The following is a 17,725-nucleotide window of genomic DNA, read 5'->3' as shown; positions in this document are numbered from 1 at the left end:
AAATTGTGAAAATGTTTGTCTAGACTTATTTTATTTTAATATTTTCAATATTAAAAACATTTTCCATGAATGTTCCCTTTTAATTAAATTATTGAAAGAAATGTAATTCTAAACAACTTCTCAGTATAAATGCTAAAAGAGAAATAAAATCGGTTTTTGGGAGAAAATCCACTTAAAAGCAGTGTCAGACTGGGTCTACTAAAGCCCACCCCCACAGCATCTAGTGCCAAATTGTATAGTCACATAGAGGATCTTTCAGTATGCCCCAGCCTAGGAAAATTCCCATCAGCCCACCCTTGTGTCCATAGGGTCAGGCTGGACTATCAGTGGAAAGAAGTCCATAAATTCCTAGACTTTGGTGATAGCACTGCTGGTGGAGTCTCAAAAATGTGCGAGGAGAAGCTCAGTATAAGGGTAAATTAGAGCAAGATCTAAAGTATATGCCTATTTATTGTACAGGTATGGGATCCCTTATCCGGAAACCAGTTATCCAGAAAGTTCTGAATTATGGAAAGGCCACCTCCCATAGACTCCATTATAAGCAAATAATTCTAATTTTTAAAAATGATTTCCTTTTTCTCTGTTATAATAAGTCAGAACCTTGTATTTGATCCCAACTAAGATATAATTAATCCTTATGGGAGGCAAAACAAGCCTATTAGGTTTATTCAATACTTAAATGATTTTTAACAGACTTAAGTTATGGAGATCCAATGGAAATATCCCTTATCCAGAAAACCCCAGGTCCCAAGCATTCTGGATAACAGGACCCATACCCATACACTTTTGATTTCAGATTCAGGCATTTTTTTTATTTCTTCATCTTTTCTACCTGAATCTGGCCCTTATGACTTGGTACTAAATATTAATGACTTCTAATATGATCTGGATCTCATAAATCACCTTTAAAACACCTCAGTTGTGATGGATTTATCACACCACATTGCATCAAAATAAGTCCTACAAAGAAGAACCCTTGAGCAGACAGAGGATCATAAAATTCCTTTTGAGAGCCGCATTAGCTTGCTTGCCTCCAATTTGACAGCCCTACTATAGAGGGCATTTTTAGCCAAGGCAGTCTTCCAAAAAGCCAATATAACTGAACTAGACGTAGTAATATGTTTTAGAGAATTAACATTTTAAAATGCCCTACATAGAATTTTGGGTTCATTAAACCCTTACTATTACCACCTAACCTTCATAAGCACACACTTTTGTACAACTACTTACAAATTCAGCCACAGGGTAAATCCGTTATCAAGACAAACACCGTTACACCACACCTGCAATGCATATCAATCTGTAAATGTTTTCCAAAGTGATTTTTAAGGCTATAACACATGGTACTACAGGTATGGGATCCCTTATCTGAAAACCCCTTATCCAGAAAGTTCCAAATTACGGAAAGGCCATCTCCCATAGAATCCATTATAAGCAAATAATTCCAATATTTTTATTTTTTTTTTCTCTGTAATAATAAACCAGAACATTGTACCTGATCCCAACTAAGGTATAATTAAACCTTATTGGAGGAAAATCAAGCCTACTGGGTTTTTTAGTATTTAAATGATTTTTAGCAGACTTAAGTTATGGAGATCAATATTACAAAAATATCCCTTATCTAGAAAACCCCAGGTCCCGAGCATTCTGGATAACAGGTCCCATACCTTTACTTACTTGTAGCCAGCTATTTGTCACAGCTACAGAATGTCAGAAAATACCCCACCTTAGACTGAGAATCTTCTCTGCTTTAAACCACACATAGGGACAGTTATCAGTATTGTCAATTTTGTACCTGCTACAAATATCTCCATGTCATTGCCCTTAGAAGCAAACCTATAAAATTCAATACAGATTGCTATAGTATTGGAATTGTGATTAACACAAGAGCATTTTATAGGATAGATTGTATGAAGGAATTCTGCAATCTGATATTAACATTTAAGCATCTTCACCAAAATATACATTCATATTTGGTGCAAACTGTATGTGCAATACCTGTGTAATATTTATAAAAGGTTTGTTTAAAGATATAGCACTACAGACATCTGCTATAAGCACAGTGTATAATACTACAGGATGAGCAGCAGTACCTTTAGTACAGACATTTGTGCAGAACAGGTAATCTCAAAATAGTTATTTAGCTTTGGTATTTTCAGAAGATGATTCTATATAAAGTTGCCAGTGGCTAATATAGGGTATTTTAGAGGTGATGTATTTTGAAAAGCAAAATTGTTCTCAAACCATTACCTGAATGTTTCTTTTAAAAAAAAAAAAAAAACGAACAAGGACCAGCAAGGAGGACAAAAAGTAAACTGCCAAATACAGTAACCTCAGGTAGTGCTCCACATAGTGCTAGCAGCTTTTTCTCTGGGAGAAGGCTCACTTGTGAGACATAACAGCTCCATTTTATTCATTAAACATATTATATACAAAGAGTGCAGAGCACAGCACCCATGAGAAATGGAAGAAGAGCTGGAGAACAGAAAAGAGGGAAGGGTAGAAACATACAAAACAGTTAAAAAGAGAACAAAAATAGAGCAGATGAGTGGGACAAAGCAGAAACAGGAAAGATGATTAGACAAGAATGAACAATCAAATAGCAAAAAAAGTGTAGCGAAGAAAGGGAAAGGTGATGAGAAAACTTGAGGCAGAATCTGAATACAGAAATGGTCAGAAAGAAAGCAAAGAGCCCTGTATTAAAGGGTTGAAAAAGCCAGCCCGCTGGGGTGAAGGAGAGGAAACAGTCATGGTACTGTGCAGAAGAGATTGTCCTCCCTCTTTAAGGTCCAGCAGAGTCCGAATCCTCAATAAGAACCTCAGTGGTAGCACCCAGTCCTTCCACTGGTTGGATGGGACAAGCCACTAAAACCTTAGAACTCGAATTGGGATACAAGGTTTGGGGAGATGTAGTTTCCTCTGTGACCACAGGCACTGCTGAGGCTGGGGTCTCAGGCACCAGCAGTTCAGGGGAGGTAATAAGGGCACCAGCATTAGCTGCCAGGGCCTCAGCTATAAGAACCTCAGGGTGGCTTTTTGCCTTGTGGGCCACAACGCTGTCTTTCTTTTCAAACTTCTTTCCACAGATGCTGCAGGAGAACTGGTAGAAAGAATCAGCGTCATGTTTCTTCATGTGCCAATTTAATGAGGCCTTCTGTCTGCAGGTAAAACCACAGAACTCACATCTATTTGGAGAAAAAAGCATTGAAAAACACAAATTAAGCAAAGAGTATTCAACGTATAAATGTATACCTTGGAAAAATATGCTTGCCAGAGTACAAAAGAGTTTTTACTTACTGTAAGGGCTTTTCTCCTGTATGGATCATGCGGTGAACAGCCAAGTTATGGGAGCTTTTAAATGCCCGAGCACAGTATTCACAGATATAATCCCGCTGATCTAAAAAAAAATGCCATAAAAGACATCATACACCAGCATAACATAAACAGGTGACTTTGAATGTCCTCTGCACAAGTGAAATATAATTATAAACCTGTATGGTGTTTTGCATGGCGCAGGAGCTGTTTCTGTAGACGGAAGAGTCTCCCACATGATGGATGTGGACATACATATTTCTTCTTTAAAAGGTGCTGATATTTAATATGATGCTGGGAAAAAGAACATATTGTTGTAGCACCTGTAAGTGGCTCCCTTTGAGACAGAGAAATAGTACCCCTCCACAGCACAAGTTCACTGTTGGATTCTCTAACCTGCAAATATCTCGGGTGAGCGAGAACAGTACCACAACCCTCCATCTCACAGCGCACATATTGTATAGGAGGCTTCTTCCTAATAAGGAAAGGAAAGAAAAAAAAAAAACATAAGGGACAATTTACACATAGTTTTCAACGTTGCCCATTAATCAATGACAAGCAAACCAAGCTCCAGTCTTCCTATTAAACTAACTTAAAACTAAATTAAAACCCAAATATCACAGTGTTTTCAACAGTAACTCCCATATCATCACTGGTTGAAACCAGGCAATGGGATCCTAATGTAAACAAACTCCTATGAAACAGAACCCTAAAGTAACCCCTTTTAAAAGGGCAAAGACAAATGAAGAAAAAGGAGCATGACGCTAGATGAAGAGTAATACTAACCATACAGTACAACACTGAATCAAACTAAAAAAAAAATAAAAAATGAATCAAAACTTCCCCCCACGATTAAGCAAAGCTACATGGCCAAAGGCCTTAAAAATTTGATGAACATCCAAGCTGTTCGTAAACAATATATGGCCGTTAGTTAAGTCATAAATAGTGCTTTGTCATCTATAAGAGACAGTCTCTCTTTGTGCACAAAAATACCTTTAACTGCAGAAGAATGGGAATCGCCAGTGTAAAATACTGAATACTAAGGCTAACATCAATCAAAATGTTGCCACAATGTGAGGCAACAATTTGAATATATAGCAAGGTGTGGCAGAGCAATCCATCAGTCAAGAGACAGGAACCTACCTCTCTCTTTATACAGAACTGTGTGGCACCCCAGTTAGTAGCCCCATTCCTTACGACAATCTGCATCTGGCTGGGTTTGTAGCTGAAGATTTCCACACCCAGCCAAATGCAGAGGGTGGTCTCTGTCTGTCTGTCTCTGTCTGTCCTTTGCTGCCTGTGTGTGCCATACTCTTCCTGCCCTACCCTGCCTGTGTGCCATACTCTGCCTGCCCTACCCTGCCTGTGTGTGCCATACTCTGCCTGCCCTACGCTGCCTGTGGGTGCCATACCCTCCCTACTCTATACTGCCTGTGGGTGCCATACCCTCCCTACTCTATGCTGCCTGTGTGTGCCATACTCTGCCTGCCCTATGCTGCCTATGTGCCATACTCTGCCTACCCTATGCTGCCTATACACAGGCAGCATATTTCAGGCAGTACATACAATGTCTGAGGAGTGAAGAGGAGAACAATGTGGGTGATTACAGCCTGAGCCTGAGGTGTGAACACTGCAGGGGGGTAACAATGGAGAGATTAAAAGGTGTGAACAGTACAGGGGATTACATATTTAAACAATACAGTGGGATTACAGCCTGAATCTGAGGTGATAACCATGCAGGGGGCCATTTAATCACAGTACTGATACCATTTAAAGCGAACACAAAGTTAAGCCATCAAAGCAGCCAGACAGGTGGGGGGCCACACAGAGGGGGGTTGAGGGCCGCATGCGGCCCCCCAGTTGGACAGCACTGATGTAGATAATAAACTTGGCTGTAGCAAACAATGTCAGTCATTAGCTACAAAGGCAAACAAGGGTTTGAGTTCTACTAAAAGGGGTATAGGTTCAAGTGGGGAGAGGGTGAATATGTTTTTGTGAAATAAATAATTTCAAGGAAACATTACCCATTTGGCAATTTGTTCCCCCCAAGCATAACTCAAGACTCCTGTCATCATGATATAGTGGAAATGTAGCCTATAGTCTAGGGAGATCCAGCTTGCCAAACAATCTTTAAGAATGGAAGGAACAGTTACACCAAAAGAGAAAATGTATCAAAGTAATTAAAATATTCCGTACTGTTGCGCCTACACTGGTAAGGCTTATGGCACATGGGGAGATTTATCGCCTGCACTTTAATCTGGGCTACCACATGCGCTGGTGGGAAAGAAAGTTTCCTCGCACAGTTCTTGTGGGGCAAACAATGCAAGGTCCCCATCATATTTATACACTTTAAACCAGGTCCAGCCACACCTTGATTTATCATCAAGTATTTGAAAAATGCCAATATATGCTGCAGAGCGGTACAATAGACATACAAAATACAAATGAGAGGTAAAGAGGGCTTTGCTCATGGAGCTTATGATTTTACGTATTTGTTAAACCATCTCTAATAAGTCCCCACACTAACAAGTTGCAGGTAAATAATTTTTTTATTAAACAATTCATATAAAAAAAAAACTAAAGATGTAAACTTCAGACATACTTATCAGAGAATACCACACTTGATGTTTTACCATCTAACAAGGGTCCAATAGAAAAGGAGGAGGAATGTGTCTGTTCATTAAGCAGGAATTAAAAGCAAATATTAAGGAGGAAGTAATGGGAGTAACAGAGGGAGCTGAATCCTTATGGGTTGAGCATCTCACAGATAGTAAAGAATCCACCAAATTAATGGTAGGGGTATGCTATAGACCCCCTAAAGTAAGCGAAGTAGGAGGCTCAGCTCCTGTTGCAAATAGAAAAGGCTGCTAGTTTGGGGCAAGTAATAATAATGGAGGATTTTAATTATCCTGATATTGACTGGAGCAATAGTACTGCCAGGACAGTAAATGGGAACAAGTTTATAAACTTCTTGCATGACAATTTTATGTCACAGGTTGTTGAGGAGCCAACCAGGAACCATGCTATATTGGATCTAGTGTCCTCTAATGATCCAGAACGTATAGCAAATGTGCAAGTGGTTGAATCGCCGGTGGGATGGCATACGCGGCGGCACAATTTCAGTGAAATTGCGGAAGTTGCCTTGAGAGGAAACTTCTGCGATTTCACTGAAATCGCGCCGCCGCATATGCTATCCCACTGGCGATTTACATTTTCGCCGATGGGATGGCATTTTAGGGAGATTAGTCGCCCGCAAACAGGGAGATTTGTTGGGCGACTAATCTCCCCGTGTGCCAGAGCCCTTAAGAATCACCCTGTGTGTTAAGAATCACCCTATAGGGAAAAAAAGGAAAGCTTTTAAGAAATATAAGTCAGAGGGGACAGTAGTTGCGTTTAATGAATATAAACAATGTGTTGTAAAACAGCAATCCAGAAGGGTAAGATAGAAAATGAGGAGCACATTGCAGCAGAGGCCAAAACTAACCCCAAAAAGTTTTTTAAGTATATAAAGAGTAAAAAGATGCAGGTTGAGGGTGTGGCCCCATTGAGTTATAGTAACAATATGGTTACAGCGCATACAAAAAAGGCAGATGTGCTTAACCAGTTCTTTTCTTCTGTGTATACAGTAGAGGAGCCAGAGTGCCAAGTCTCACCCAATAGCTGCACTGTTGCCTCAGCTCCAACTACACAGTGGTTGACACAGGATATGGTGCTTAAAGGGTTACACAAGATAAATGTAAACAAGGCACCTGGGCCAGATGGAATACACTCTCGGGTACTGAGAGAGCTAGGGTCAGAATTACAGTGGCCTTTGTTTCTGATATTCTCAGACTTGCTTTCATCAGGTATAGTACCTAGGGATTGGAAGAAGGCTAATGTCATTCCTATATTTAAAAAGGAAGTAATTATAGGCCAGTAAGTTTGACATCCGTGGTGGGCAAGTTATTTGAAAGCTTGTTAAGGGATCACATACAAAATTTTGTACTGGAGAATGGCATTATGAGCAGTAATCAGCATGGCTTTATGAAGGACAGGTCATGTCAGACCAATTTAATTGATTTTTATGATGAGGTAAGTAAGAAGCTGGACAGAGGGGATGCAGTAGATATATATAATCTATTTGGATTTTGCCAAAGCATTTGATACCGTTCCCCACAAACTACTGCTTTCTAAACTAAGGTCTATTGGTCTTAGTGAAGTCGTTTGGACATAGAAAACTGGCTACAGGATCAGGTAGAGAGGGTGGTTGTTAATGGCACATTATCTACTTGGAGTAAGGTTCTCAGTGGGGTCCCTCAGGGTTCTGTACTAGGTCCACTTTTGTTTAACTTGTTCATAAATGACTTAGGGGAGGGTATTATAAGCAATGTATCAATGTTTGCAGATGACACAAAACTTTGCAGATCAGTCAATTCTATCCAGGATGTGGCATCCTTGCAGCAGGATCTTGACCAACAGGCAATCTAGGCAGCTTAGTGGCAGATGAAATTTAATATGGATAAATGTAAGGTCATGCACCTGGGATGTAAAAATATGCAAGCCACCATAACCACCTACCCTTAATGGGACTGCACTAGGCAACTCCATAATGGAGAAGGACCTTGGAGTCCTTGTAGATAATAAACTTGGCTGTAGCAAGCAATGCCAGGCAGCAGCTGCAAGGGCAAACAAGGTTTTGAGCTGTATTAAAAGGGGTATAGATTCACGGGAGGAGGGTGTTATTCTTCCCCCTGACAGAGCACTGGTAAGGCCACATCTAGAATATGCTGTTCAGTTTTAGTCTCCAGTGCTGAAACGGGACATTATTGAATAGAGAGGGTCCAGAGAAGGACAACTAAGCTGGTAAAGGGTATGGAAAGTCTCAGTTATGAAGAAAGACAAGCGGAGCTGGCATGAAACATGTACATTAAGCCCTACACATTTCATGCCTATACTGGGCACTTAATTATGGCCTATATATGGACATATACATAAAAGCGTCGCAAAGCTGCAAGGCAAAAATAGAAAACTAGAAAAAACAGTTGCTCTATATACTAGTCCTTGAGATGACTGAGTAGTACTGAGTAGTAATCATCATGATTTGATTATAGGTTTAACTTACCTTCTTTTTGGGAGTCTTGGGCTTTTATCATCCTTACGTCTGCGACCCCTCCTTGGGAGAAAGTGAGGGGGGGGGAAAAAAAAAACAAACAAAATATTACAAAAGGCTTTCAAAAACACTGGAAAAGGAAAATACCTTTCTGTCACTGACACTTACTTCCTTGGTGTCTCCTCTTCCTGTACCTGACCTTCTTCCTTTACTTCCATCTTAACCTCCACAGGGAGTCCCTCCTCTTTAGCACGGGAAGTTCGTCGTCTTGATCGTGGAGGCTCTCTAAAAAGAAAATAGATGAGAAGGAGAAGGAACAGAATGAGTAAAAAAAAAAAAAAACAAACACTCTTAAACTAAACTGGCAACACAAGCAGAGTGGTGAAAAATCCTATAGTAATACTGCATTTAACTGGGTCATGGGAGCTTAAAAATACATACAAAAATGCATATGTTGTTTCATAGGAAAGATTCTACATCATAGACGTCCCTATACACACGCAGTACTGGAGAACATAACTGCTAGTACCTGTCGAGTTGGGGTCTGTAGGTTTTATCTCGAGGGTCATCTTTATATGGTACTTCTTCCTCACTTATCAACTCGTCTTCATCATCCTCACTGAGAGAGGATAAAGGAAATATGCTCAAGAAGTAAAAACCGTATACAAATTGATGTTAAGTAAAGAAAAAGTACACATATAGAAAACACTGGGAATTGACAGTGTGAATGTAAAGAAAATCAAAAGGCAAGGAGATACATATACTGCCAAAGTAAAAGGGGCAAAGAGCTGTGCAGGTTCAAATGAAAACCTTTAGTACCTTTCAATTTGAGGTCTGTAAGTTTCATCTCTGGGATCATCTTTATATGGAACTTCTTCCTCACTTATCATTACATCTTCTTCCTCACTAGACAATTTAAGTAACAAAGTGATAGAAAAACATGAAAAATGAGAAGCTGGGAACAAAAAAAATGCTCTTGTGCTCAGATTCTTAGAATGAGCCATCTGTATAGGTTCAATCATGCCTTACCTAATTGTAGCAGTGAAAGAAGGCCCTTCATTGATTTCTGCAATGGCAAAACAGACAGATAAGCTTTCTGCACTGGATAAAATAAAATAAACGTTTACTAAAATTAACATAGCAAACCTTTAAAGATCCAAACAACTACATCAACATTTTCACATCTATGCAAAAAGGTTGTTACATTTTCCACCACTGCTAATTAAGAGCACAAGACCAGAACCCAAATATTTGAGTATAACATTTCCCTTGCTCTAACATTTACATAAATAGACAACACAGCTACTGTAGCTATTGTGGCCTTGCTAAAGGTGAAATTAGCTAATTAAGTTTAAAGGAAAACTGTCATGCTTTTTATTTAAAACAAATCAGTTAATAGAGCCTCTCCAGCAAAATACTGCATTTAAATTCATTTTTTAAAACTGCAAACATTTTTTTAATATGTAATTTTGAGATTTCACATGGGACTAGCCTTCATTTCCCAGGGTGCCATAGCCATGTCACTATAAACTTCAGTCAATCTTTACTGCTACACTACAGGTTGGAGTGATATCACACCCCCCCCCCCCCCAGTACCCGATCAGCAGAAAAATGGGAAGGTAGCAATATAGCAGCTACCTGTATTTCTAAAAGTGGTAGATATCAGAACAGCATGCAATAGTAAAAAACTGAAGTTACAAGGAGCAGCAGAAACAATAGGTTATCTGAAAGCAGCTCTTACGTGTAGCGCTGGCTCCTAGTGAAAGTTCAGAATCAGGCACAATACACTGAGATTGGGCTGCCTACACACCAATATTTCAACTTAAAAACATTTGTTGGTTCAAGAATAAAAATGTAAATGGTAGTGAATTATTTGCTATGTAGTCTAGAAATAAAAAGTACACCATAAAAATCATGACAGAATCCCTTTAAACATACTATTCATAAATATTTTTCAGGGCCAAAAATCCAAAAAAAATAAGTTTAAAGAAGGAAAGGTAAAAACAACTGGGGGTGCCATATGTTAGGCACACCCGAGTGACTTTAATCGTTTACCTCTTACCCCAGACTGGTGCTCCTGTTAGGAGAAAACCGCACCAGCCCGGGGTATCTGCAGTGAGTGTTTCCTCTACCTTCTTAATTCTAAATCCCAGGGCTGGCGCGTGCCCAGTAGAGTAAAAAAAGCCGACTTTCTGGAAGAGGAGACACTCACTCACAGGTACTGCGAGCTTGTGCTGTTTTCTTCTCACAAGAGCACCAGCCCAGGGTAAAAGGTAAGCTATTACAGTCACTGGGGGGGTGTTTAACATTTTGACTTGGCGGTTCTTTCTCCTTCAACACTAGAGGACACATTTACTAATCCACGAATCCGAATCACGAATGGGAAAAAATCGTATTGGAAACGAAAATTTCGTAAGATCACAAATATCACGAAAATGCTTACGAAAAAATCTTATTAGTCACGATAATATCGTATTGGCGATCCGAAAGTCACGAAATTTTCGTATTGAACAATTGTAAACAGCGGTAAAACCTTTCCAATTTTTTCGTGCAAACGTCCGAAAAAGTCGTGCACCGTACGAAAAAGTCGTGCGGACGCCCGAAAAAATCGGCGAAAATACGCTCGGAGCGTTTGCATGAACGCTCAAGCATTCGTGCTTTTGTAAATGTTCCCCTAGGGCTCAATAGAATTTAAAAATCAGAAAGAAAAAACCTAACTTACTTTCACCAGGTTACAAGAGTGTCCTATCAGCATATAACCACCAACAAAAATTCCACTCTTTCATAATTGGCCCTATGAAACTAAAAATATATTATAAAATATGCATTTTAAACCTCTTTTACATACCCTCTTCATATAAAGGGTAAGTTTACTTTAAAATCAATTTTTGGCATATTCAAACAGATACTTTGAGGTTGGTATTTTATTTTTGTGTATTAATTATTTGCTTCGATTTGTACTCCCTCCAGCTTCAGTTTACAAGGGTATCTGGTTGCTGGCAAGCAGAATGTTCCTGAGGATAGATTTACATTGTAACTTATATATTTTTAATTACCTCTTTTTATGTTTAGAACCTCTCCCCTATTGATTTTCTGGACTTTTACTGATACTACTGTCTATATGCTAGGGAATGTGGGATCCATGCACCAAAGAATAAAAAAAAAAAATTATTGAAAAAGGTGTTAGGGTGAAGACACATGGAGCTACTAGTAGCAGCTACTTTTCACGGCTACAAAAACAGACTATGCCAATCCTTTATTTACTTACTTGTCTCTATGTGTGCTTTAGCAGGGCAATTCTCAATATTGTCTATGGCAGGGTATTTTCTGGCATAACCATAACAAGTAGCAGCCATAACAAGTAGCTGCTACTAAGTAGCTTGGTGTGTCTTCACCCTTAGAATACCATTACTTAAATCACTCTAAAAACATCAAATTTAATTTCAAGGTCAACAATCAAGCTCTTTTGAAATCCTGCTTTGATAAGCTCTTTACTGCTGGCTCTCCTCACCATTCCATAAAGCAATACACTTGAAGGTTGGAATAAGTTTCGGCATTCTACAGGTCAAAATTGGCTCTGAAATCATCTGCACTAAGAATAACTGAGACAGCAGTTAATTATCAATATATGGAGCAAAACTCAAATACACTGAGTGCAACAGGACAAGCTGTGACTATAATATACAATATAATTATAACCATAACCAATATAAGCAAACCTTTGTTTCCTATTAAACTGTACGCCTAAAACAAAATTATGAGAAGAATGTACATTAAAGGAATAATGTCATGGGAAAACACGTTTTTTTGTGAAGTACTGGCTCCTTCTGAAAGCTCAGAATCAGGCACAATGCACTGAGATGGCTGCCTACAAACCAATATTACAATTAAAAAAATATATATTTGTTGGTTCAACAATAAAATTTTAAATGGTTGAGTGATTTATTTGGTATGTAAACAGTGTTATTTAGAAATAAAGTACACCATAAAAATCATGACAGTATCCCTTTAAAGTCAAAATGTACTTTTTGTGCCCAACAGCACTCAGGAGCAAATTTGTCCAGCCCTAGGCCCACTAAGATTACTAATAAACCAGGAATAATTATGTAAATGTTTGAGCAGACTTACAATAGAGTAAACTAAACTGTAATATAATTGCAGTATAACAGAACAAGTGGATTTGAGACCATTGACTTTTTTAGTGGGACTACTCTAGAATCATATTAATGCAATAAAAGTAGACAGGACAACGTGTACTACGAAGTTTGCATGTATGGGTGGCTAAAGTAAATGTAAAAATTAACATTAACCAGTAGTTTTCAAAGCTAACCTTATTACAATACACAGACAAAACAAACATTTTATTTTGATGACAGAATTCATTTAATGCTACTTTTCCCCTGCACTACTTAGGATCATATATTATATTCACACACAAATAAATTATTATGATAACTTTATGATAACTTTTAACTGTAGTCAGTTTAAATATAACTTGTATTACATGTTAAAAGTTAAACTAAAGGTCCAACAAAGATAATTAATATAATTTGCATTTAAGGAGACATATTGGATAAATGGGGAAAAAAACACTTTTGTAGGCAATTATGAATAATAATATAGTCTGGTTTCACTTTGGGCTAAAAAATAATCCTATCTGTAAAAATGGCCCCTTTATTGGAGCTCCCTATAGATCCTCTCAGACCTCTGAATGTGTTTTAAATGAGGGGTGGGCGTGTCCTAACAGTCCCTGCCAGAAGCACAGCAGGAGGGGGATAGCCAATCACAGCCTTGCACTCACACAAGCAAAGATAGGCTGTAGTTCCCTATCAGGTCAGCCTAGCTGCTGATTGGTTCCTATCCTACAGTGCTTGTACTGAGAGCTGCCGGCTCCTCTGCACATCCAGAGAATTCAGCCAGCAGAAAGTGGAAAAGATGAGTGGAACTAGTGGGGTTTTGGTGGAATTTCTCAATAAATCAGTCCAAAACTTTTTTTAAGCTACATATCTCTATATTTAGAGGAGTATAATTCACTGGTATATTCTTAATTTTTATATATGTCATGTCTCCTTTAAAACATAGAGCTACTGAACTACTTTACATGGAAGCAACTTTCTACAGTTCAAGTTATACCACCATCTTCACCCCCACTCACCTCCAGCCCCCAATATTCTCAATCTGGATTCCTCTTGTGCAGCCTTCTACCTCACACAACAATATTATTATATTAAGAAAAGAATCTGTAAGTTATATCCCACTGATAGGTCCTGAATATATAGATAATCAATCAACAATTTATTTAGTGAAATAAAAAACCATTTACTGGCTCAAAATTATACAAAACAATTCAAAAAAAGCAAACATACTATACCAAACAACAAATAGGTGCAACCCCGTGCCTCATGGTACCCATACTGCGGAGTATGTTTGCTTTTTTGAATTGTTTTGTATAATTTTGAGCCAGTAAACGGTTGTTTATTTCACTGAATAAATTGTTGATTGAGCCTTCTACCTTAGTAAAGTATTTGTAAATGATGATGCCCTAGAGTGCACTGCCCATGTAATCATTTTAAAAACAGGTCTCCTCTAGAGGGATATTTAAGGCTCCTCACCATACACCAGATGATGTGGCTCTGGTTCTGTCTTGCAAATAAGTTGCAGTGTTGGTGTCTGCCGTGTACGAGAACTACGAAGAACCCCTCCCCTTACTATTGAGCGGCTTTCTTCTTCCAGTGGTGGATCCGGAACCAAAATTGTTGGCTCTATCTCCTGTACAACTACTTCTTCTTCTGCTTCTCGCTTTAGAGCTGTTATTGAAAAGTGATAAGCAAAACACACAACTGTGTCACTTATGCAGCATTAGTTACCTGAAATGAGGCATGTTTATTTTCCTAGTAAGTAAATTACCTGAAACAAGATATTTACCTGTTAGGAGCTTAGTTACCTGCAATAAAGGAAACTAAAAAACACTCAGGAAAAAAATCATAACAATACAACTAAATATTAAGCTTCACTGATATACACAATATTACAGGTGCACCTTCATAAAGCACCCAGAACTAACTCTGTGATAAAGCTCCTTTAGGTCACAGATAAAAGGGTTTACGCCTACCTTTTTCAGACACCATGTTTTCCTCCATGTAACTGCAAATGCAAAAGTACTTTATTAACACACATTCTTCAGTGACCAATACACTATGCTTACTTGCATTCGCTCACTTCCTGTTTTGTAGAAACCCGTCCCACATCACCATAATTCCGAAAAAGTGCTACTTGTGTATAATAAAAGACTAAACGATACCCCCTCACATTTGCTAATTCGGAAAAAAATGAAAAATAGAACAAGCTCCACCCAATGCAAATCAATACGTGCCCTTCCCACATGCAAATTACGAGTCCCTCCCACTGCAACTTTTCAAACCACTTTTAATTACCTACTGGAAGTCTTAACGCCAGTTAACCAATGATCTAATATTTTTCTATATCGCCTCATATTATTTTTTATTCTAATGGTCTTTACCTGTCTCTGCCTTCCTGGATTTGCTGCTGCTGCTGCTGCTCCTCCTCCTCAGGCAATTCCCGGCGGCACCGCCTTCTGCGGGGACACTCTGCCTTCCTCCTACGAGAGGAGCCCCCAGTCACTGCCTCTTCATCTCCAGCCGCTCCCTCGGCGCCTGGTCCCCGTTTCGGGCGGCCCCGCGGCTCCGGCCCTCCCGGCATCCGTCCGTCAAGCAGTCCGCTCTCCGAATACAAGATTGCGCACGCGCGGGGCTCCCCCTCCGGGTCAGTGTTCTGACGTCATAAGTTTTGCGCATCGGTTAGGGAACGTTCTACACGAATCTGCGCATGCGAGGGCTGGAAACAGTAGGCTTCTGGTAATGCATGCGCATGCTTACTTTCCAGTACAAGCTCTTCCATATTTTTCTTCTGTCATTTGATTTGTTGTAACTAAGGCGTTTCTGACTTTACGTAAAAACTTATGTGTGTCTTTTACGGAAGCATTTGGTAGTTATAGTTGTCCTTCAAATGTTGCCTTATTAAATTAAAGGTTTTAAGGGGACATGCTAAAATGATCTTTTACATATATATATTTTATGTTTATTTCGTATTAATAACATTTTTCATCAAGCATAATATTTACTGGCTGGGTGGCAACATAACAACTTCCCTATTTTAAACATTCCTTCGTTTATTTTTTTTTTCATTTTCTCTATCTGCATTAGATGCTTTTTCTTCAGACAGGGAGATTAGTCGCCCGCTACAAATTGCGCAGCGACTAATCTCGCCGTGTGCAGGGTCAGGGTCTGTGTATATGCACAGTGAGTGTTTAGTGACACAAGAAGGACCTGTGCAAGTTAATGTCATGTGGGACCCCCAATAGGCCATGCCAAAAAATTTTTGTGGCGTGCTTACATGTGCCACAGATCCCTATTACAGGCTTACATACATGTTGCCGCCTCTTGGCAACCATACAGGAAGCTAGCTGAATTATAAATTGATGTGACTAAGTTTATAAACTGACACATTGTTTGTATTTAACCTTATTAGAATTGTACTTTTCTTACACTTTAAAGGAGAAGGAAAAGTAAAAATTACTGGGGGGTGCCAAATGTTAGACACCCCCCAGTGATTTTAATCGCTTTACCTTTTACCCCGGGCTGTACTCCTGTTCGAAAAGCGCACCAGCCTGGGGTAGCTGCAGTGAGTTGTTTCCTCTTTCTTTTGAATCCCGGGGCCATCACATGCGCAGTAGAGTGAACTTTTTTGTTAAAGTTCTGCTTTTCACTCTACTGCGCAAGCATGCGAAGACGGAAGAGGAGACACTCGCTCGCAGGTACCTCAGGCCTGGGATTTTCTTCTCAGAGGAGCACCAGCCCGGGGTAAAAGGTAAGCGCTTAAAGTCAATGGGGGGTTCCTAACATTTTGGCACCCCCCAGTAACTTAGCCTTTCCTTCTTTTTTAAAAAGGCATGTTAGTGTGCTGAAAAATCTACAGCCCAGTATCAGTTATGTTGATGCTCCTAATATATTTATTTGGGGCAAAGAAGAATATAAAAAATGTATTCATTATAAGCAAAAACACTGCAAAGTCAACTAACTCCACTTCCAAAACTTATCTGGAGAGAGAGCTATGATGTACCCTATTTAGCAACACTGTTGTGCATTACTGCCATCACTGAATTACAGCCCTAGATTTGATTGATGGCACTACCCATAAGTAGACACCAAAGGGCCCTGGTGGGGAAATTTTACAATTGGACCCAACCCCTGGAACCAAAACTATTGCTGACCTTGCCTTATTATGATGCAGACAGTGATACTCCAACATTACAAAAGTTTGCAAACTGGTCTGTATTTCTTTATGGATTTTTCATTATTTAGATTTTTTTTCAGCAGCTTCTAACCAGATAGTGGGTTAAATGTCATACTAAAATCAAAATAGAGGGCATAAATATAGTTTTTTTTAATTATTTAGCTTTTTGTTTAGTAGCTCTTGAGAATCATATGCTGCAGGTGGCTAGGATTCTTTTTACCCTAACAATCAGTCAGTGGGTTAAATGACACACTAAAGAAAAAAGAGCAGTAACCAAGCAGTTTTACACATTGATCTGCTCCATATGTCTTCCTCAAGCTCACCCCATTCCATAAGTCCAACTCACACATTAAAGCTCATTTTTCAGAGGAAGGCTGTCCTGTGAAAAGGTATTTAATTGTAGTGAAGGTGTTAGCAAGGCCACAGAGGCCCGGGCTTAGGGCGGAATGCTGCCCAGCCACAAGTAGAATTTACTCACATACGAAGCACCGGAGACGTGACACGCTAAAAAAACTTCAGCGAGGCCCGTCCCCAGTGCTTTGTATGTGAGCGTAAAGAATGCGCCCCAAACTCCGGCGCTGGGTGTTAGGTCTCTCTTAGAGAGGAACACCCAGCAGAAAGGCTTCCTGCCTGTGTAGGGAACTCCCAGAGGTCTGGAAGTGATGCCTGCCATTGCAAGGAGCAGAGGGAGCATTTGACCAAGTGACCAAGGAACTGAGAGGAAAGCCAGGAGGCAGAGCAATTCCTCAAAGAAGTATCATAAGTATAAGGGTTTTTACCGGATATCCACATTTATTCTGCAGAAAGCTTTAACATACCTGAGTAAAGAGCCCTAGAAGCTCCCGCCCTGTGTTTAAGATAGTAGCTGCCATTTTAACTTGTTTTTTGTAGCTTTCTGCTGCAGCTCTAGCTGTTGGTAGCTCAGATTACACATTCCTAAGGGAGGGGGGAGCAGGAGAGAGCAGTGCAGACTACAGCCCCGGCAATGAAGACTTTTTCTGAGAGAATAAG

At 39.5% G+C, this 17,725-nt stretch overlaps 1 protein-coding gene across 1 annotated transcript; it reads right to left on the bottom strand.

Annotated features, from left to right (window-relative positions):
- Positions 1-1,439: 1,439 nt before the first annotated feature.
- On the bottom strand, positions 1,440-15,195 carry zfp91 (ZFP91 zinc finger protein). Its single transcript, XM_002943121.5, has 12 exons — positions 14,922-15,195; positions 14,514-14,545; positions 14,014-14,208; positions 9,431-9,467; positions 9,221-9,307; positions 8,931-9,020; positions 8,570-8,686; positions 8,414-8,464; positions 3,709-3,787; positions 3,492-3,606; positions 3,298-3,397; positions 1,440-3,185 (listed from the first exon to the last, which is right to left on the bottom strand). Exons 1-12 carry the CDS (start codon positions 15,119-15,121, stop codon positions 2,783-2,785), a joined length of 1,506 nt encoding a protein of 501 aa, XP_002943167.1. The 5' UTR covers positions 15,122-15,195; the 3' UTR covers positions 1,440-2,782.
- Positions 15,196-17,725: the final 2,530 nt, after the last annotated feature.

Source organism: Xenopus tropicalis, chromosome 7 (genome assembly GCF_000004195.4).
Source record: "Xenopus tropicalis strain Nigerian chromosome 7, UCB_Xtro_10.0, whole genome shotgun sequence".
In the NCBI taxonomy this organism is placed as follows: domain Eukaryota; kingdom Metazoa; phylum Chordata; class Amphibia; order Anura; family Pipidae; genus Xenopus; species Xenopus tropicalis.
Note: the sequence above shows the minus strand (reverse complement) of the source record. Positions and strands in the feature narration are given on the sequence as shown.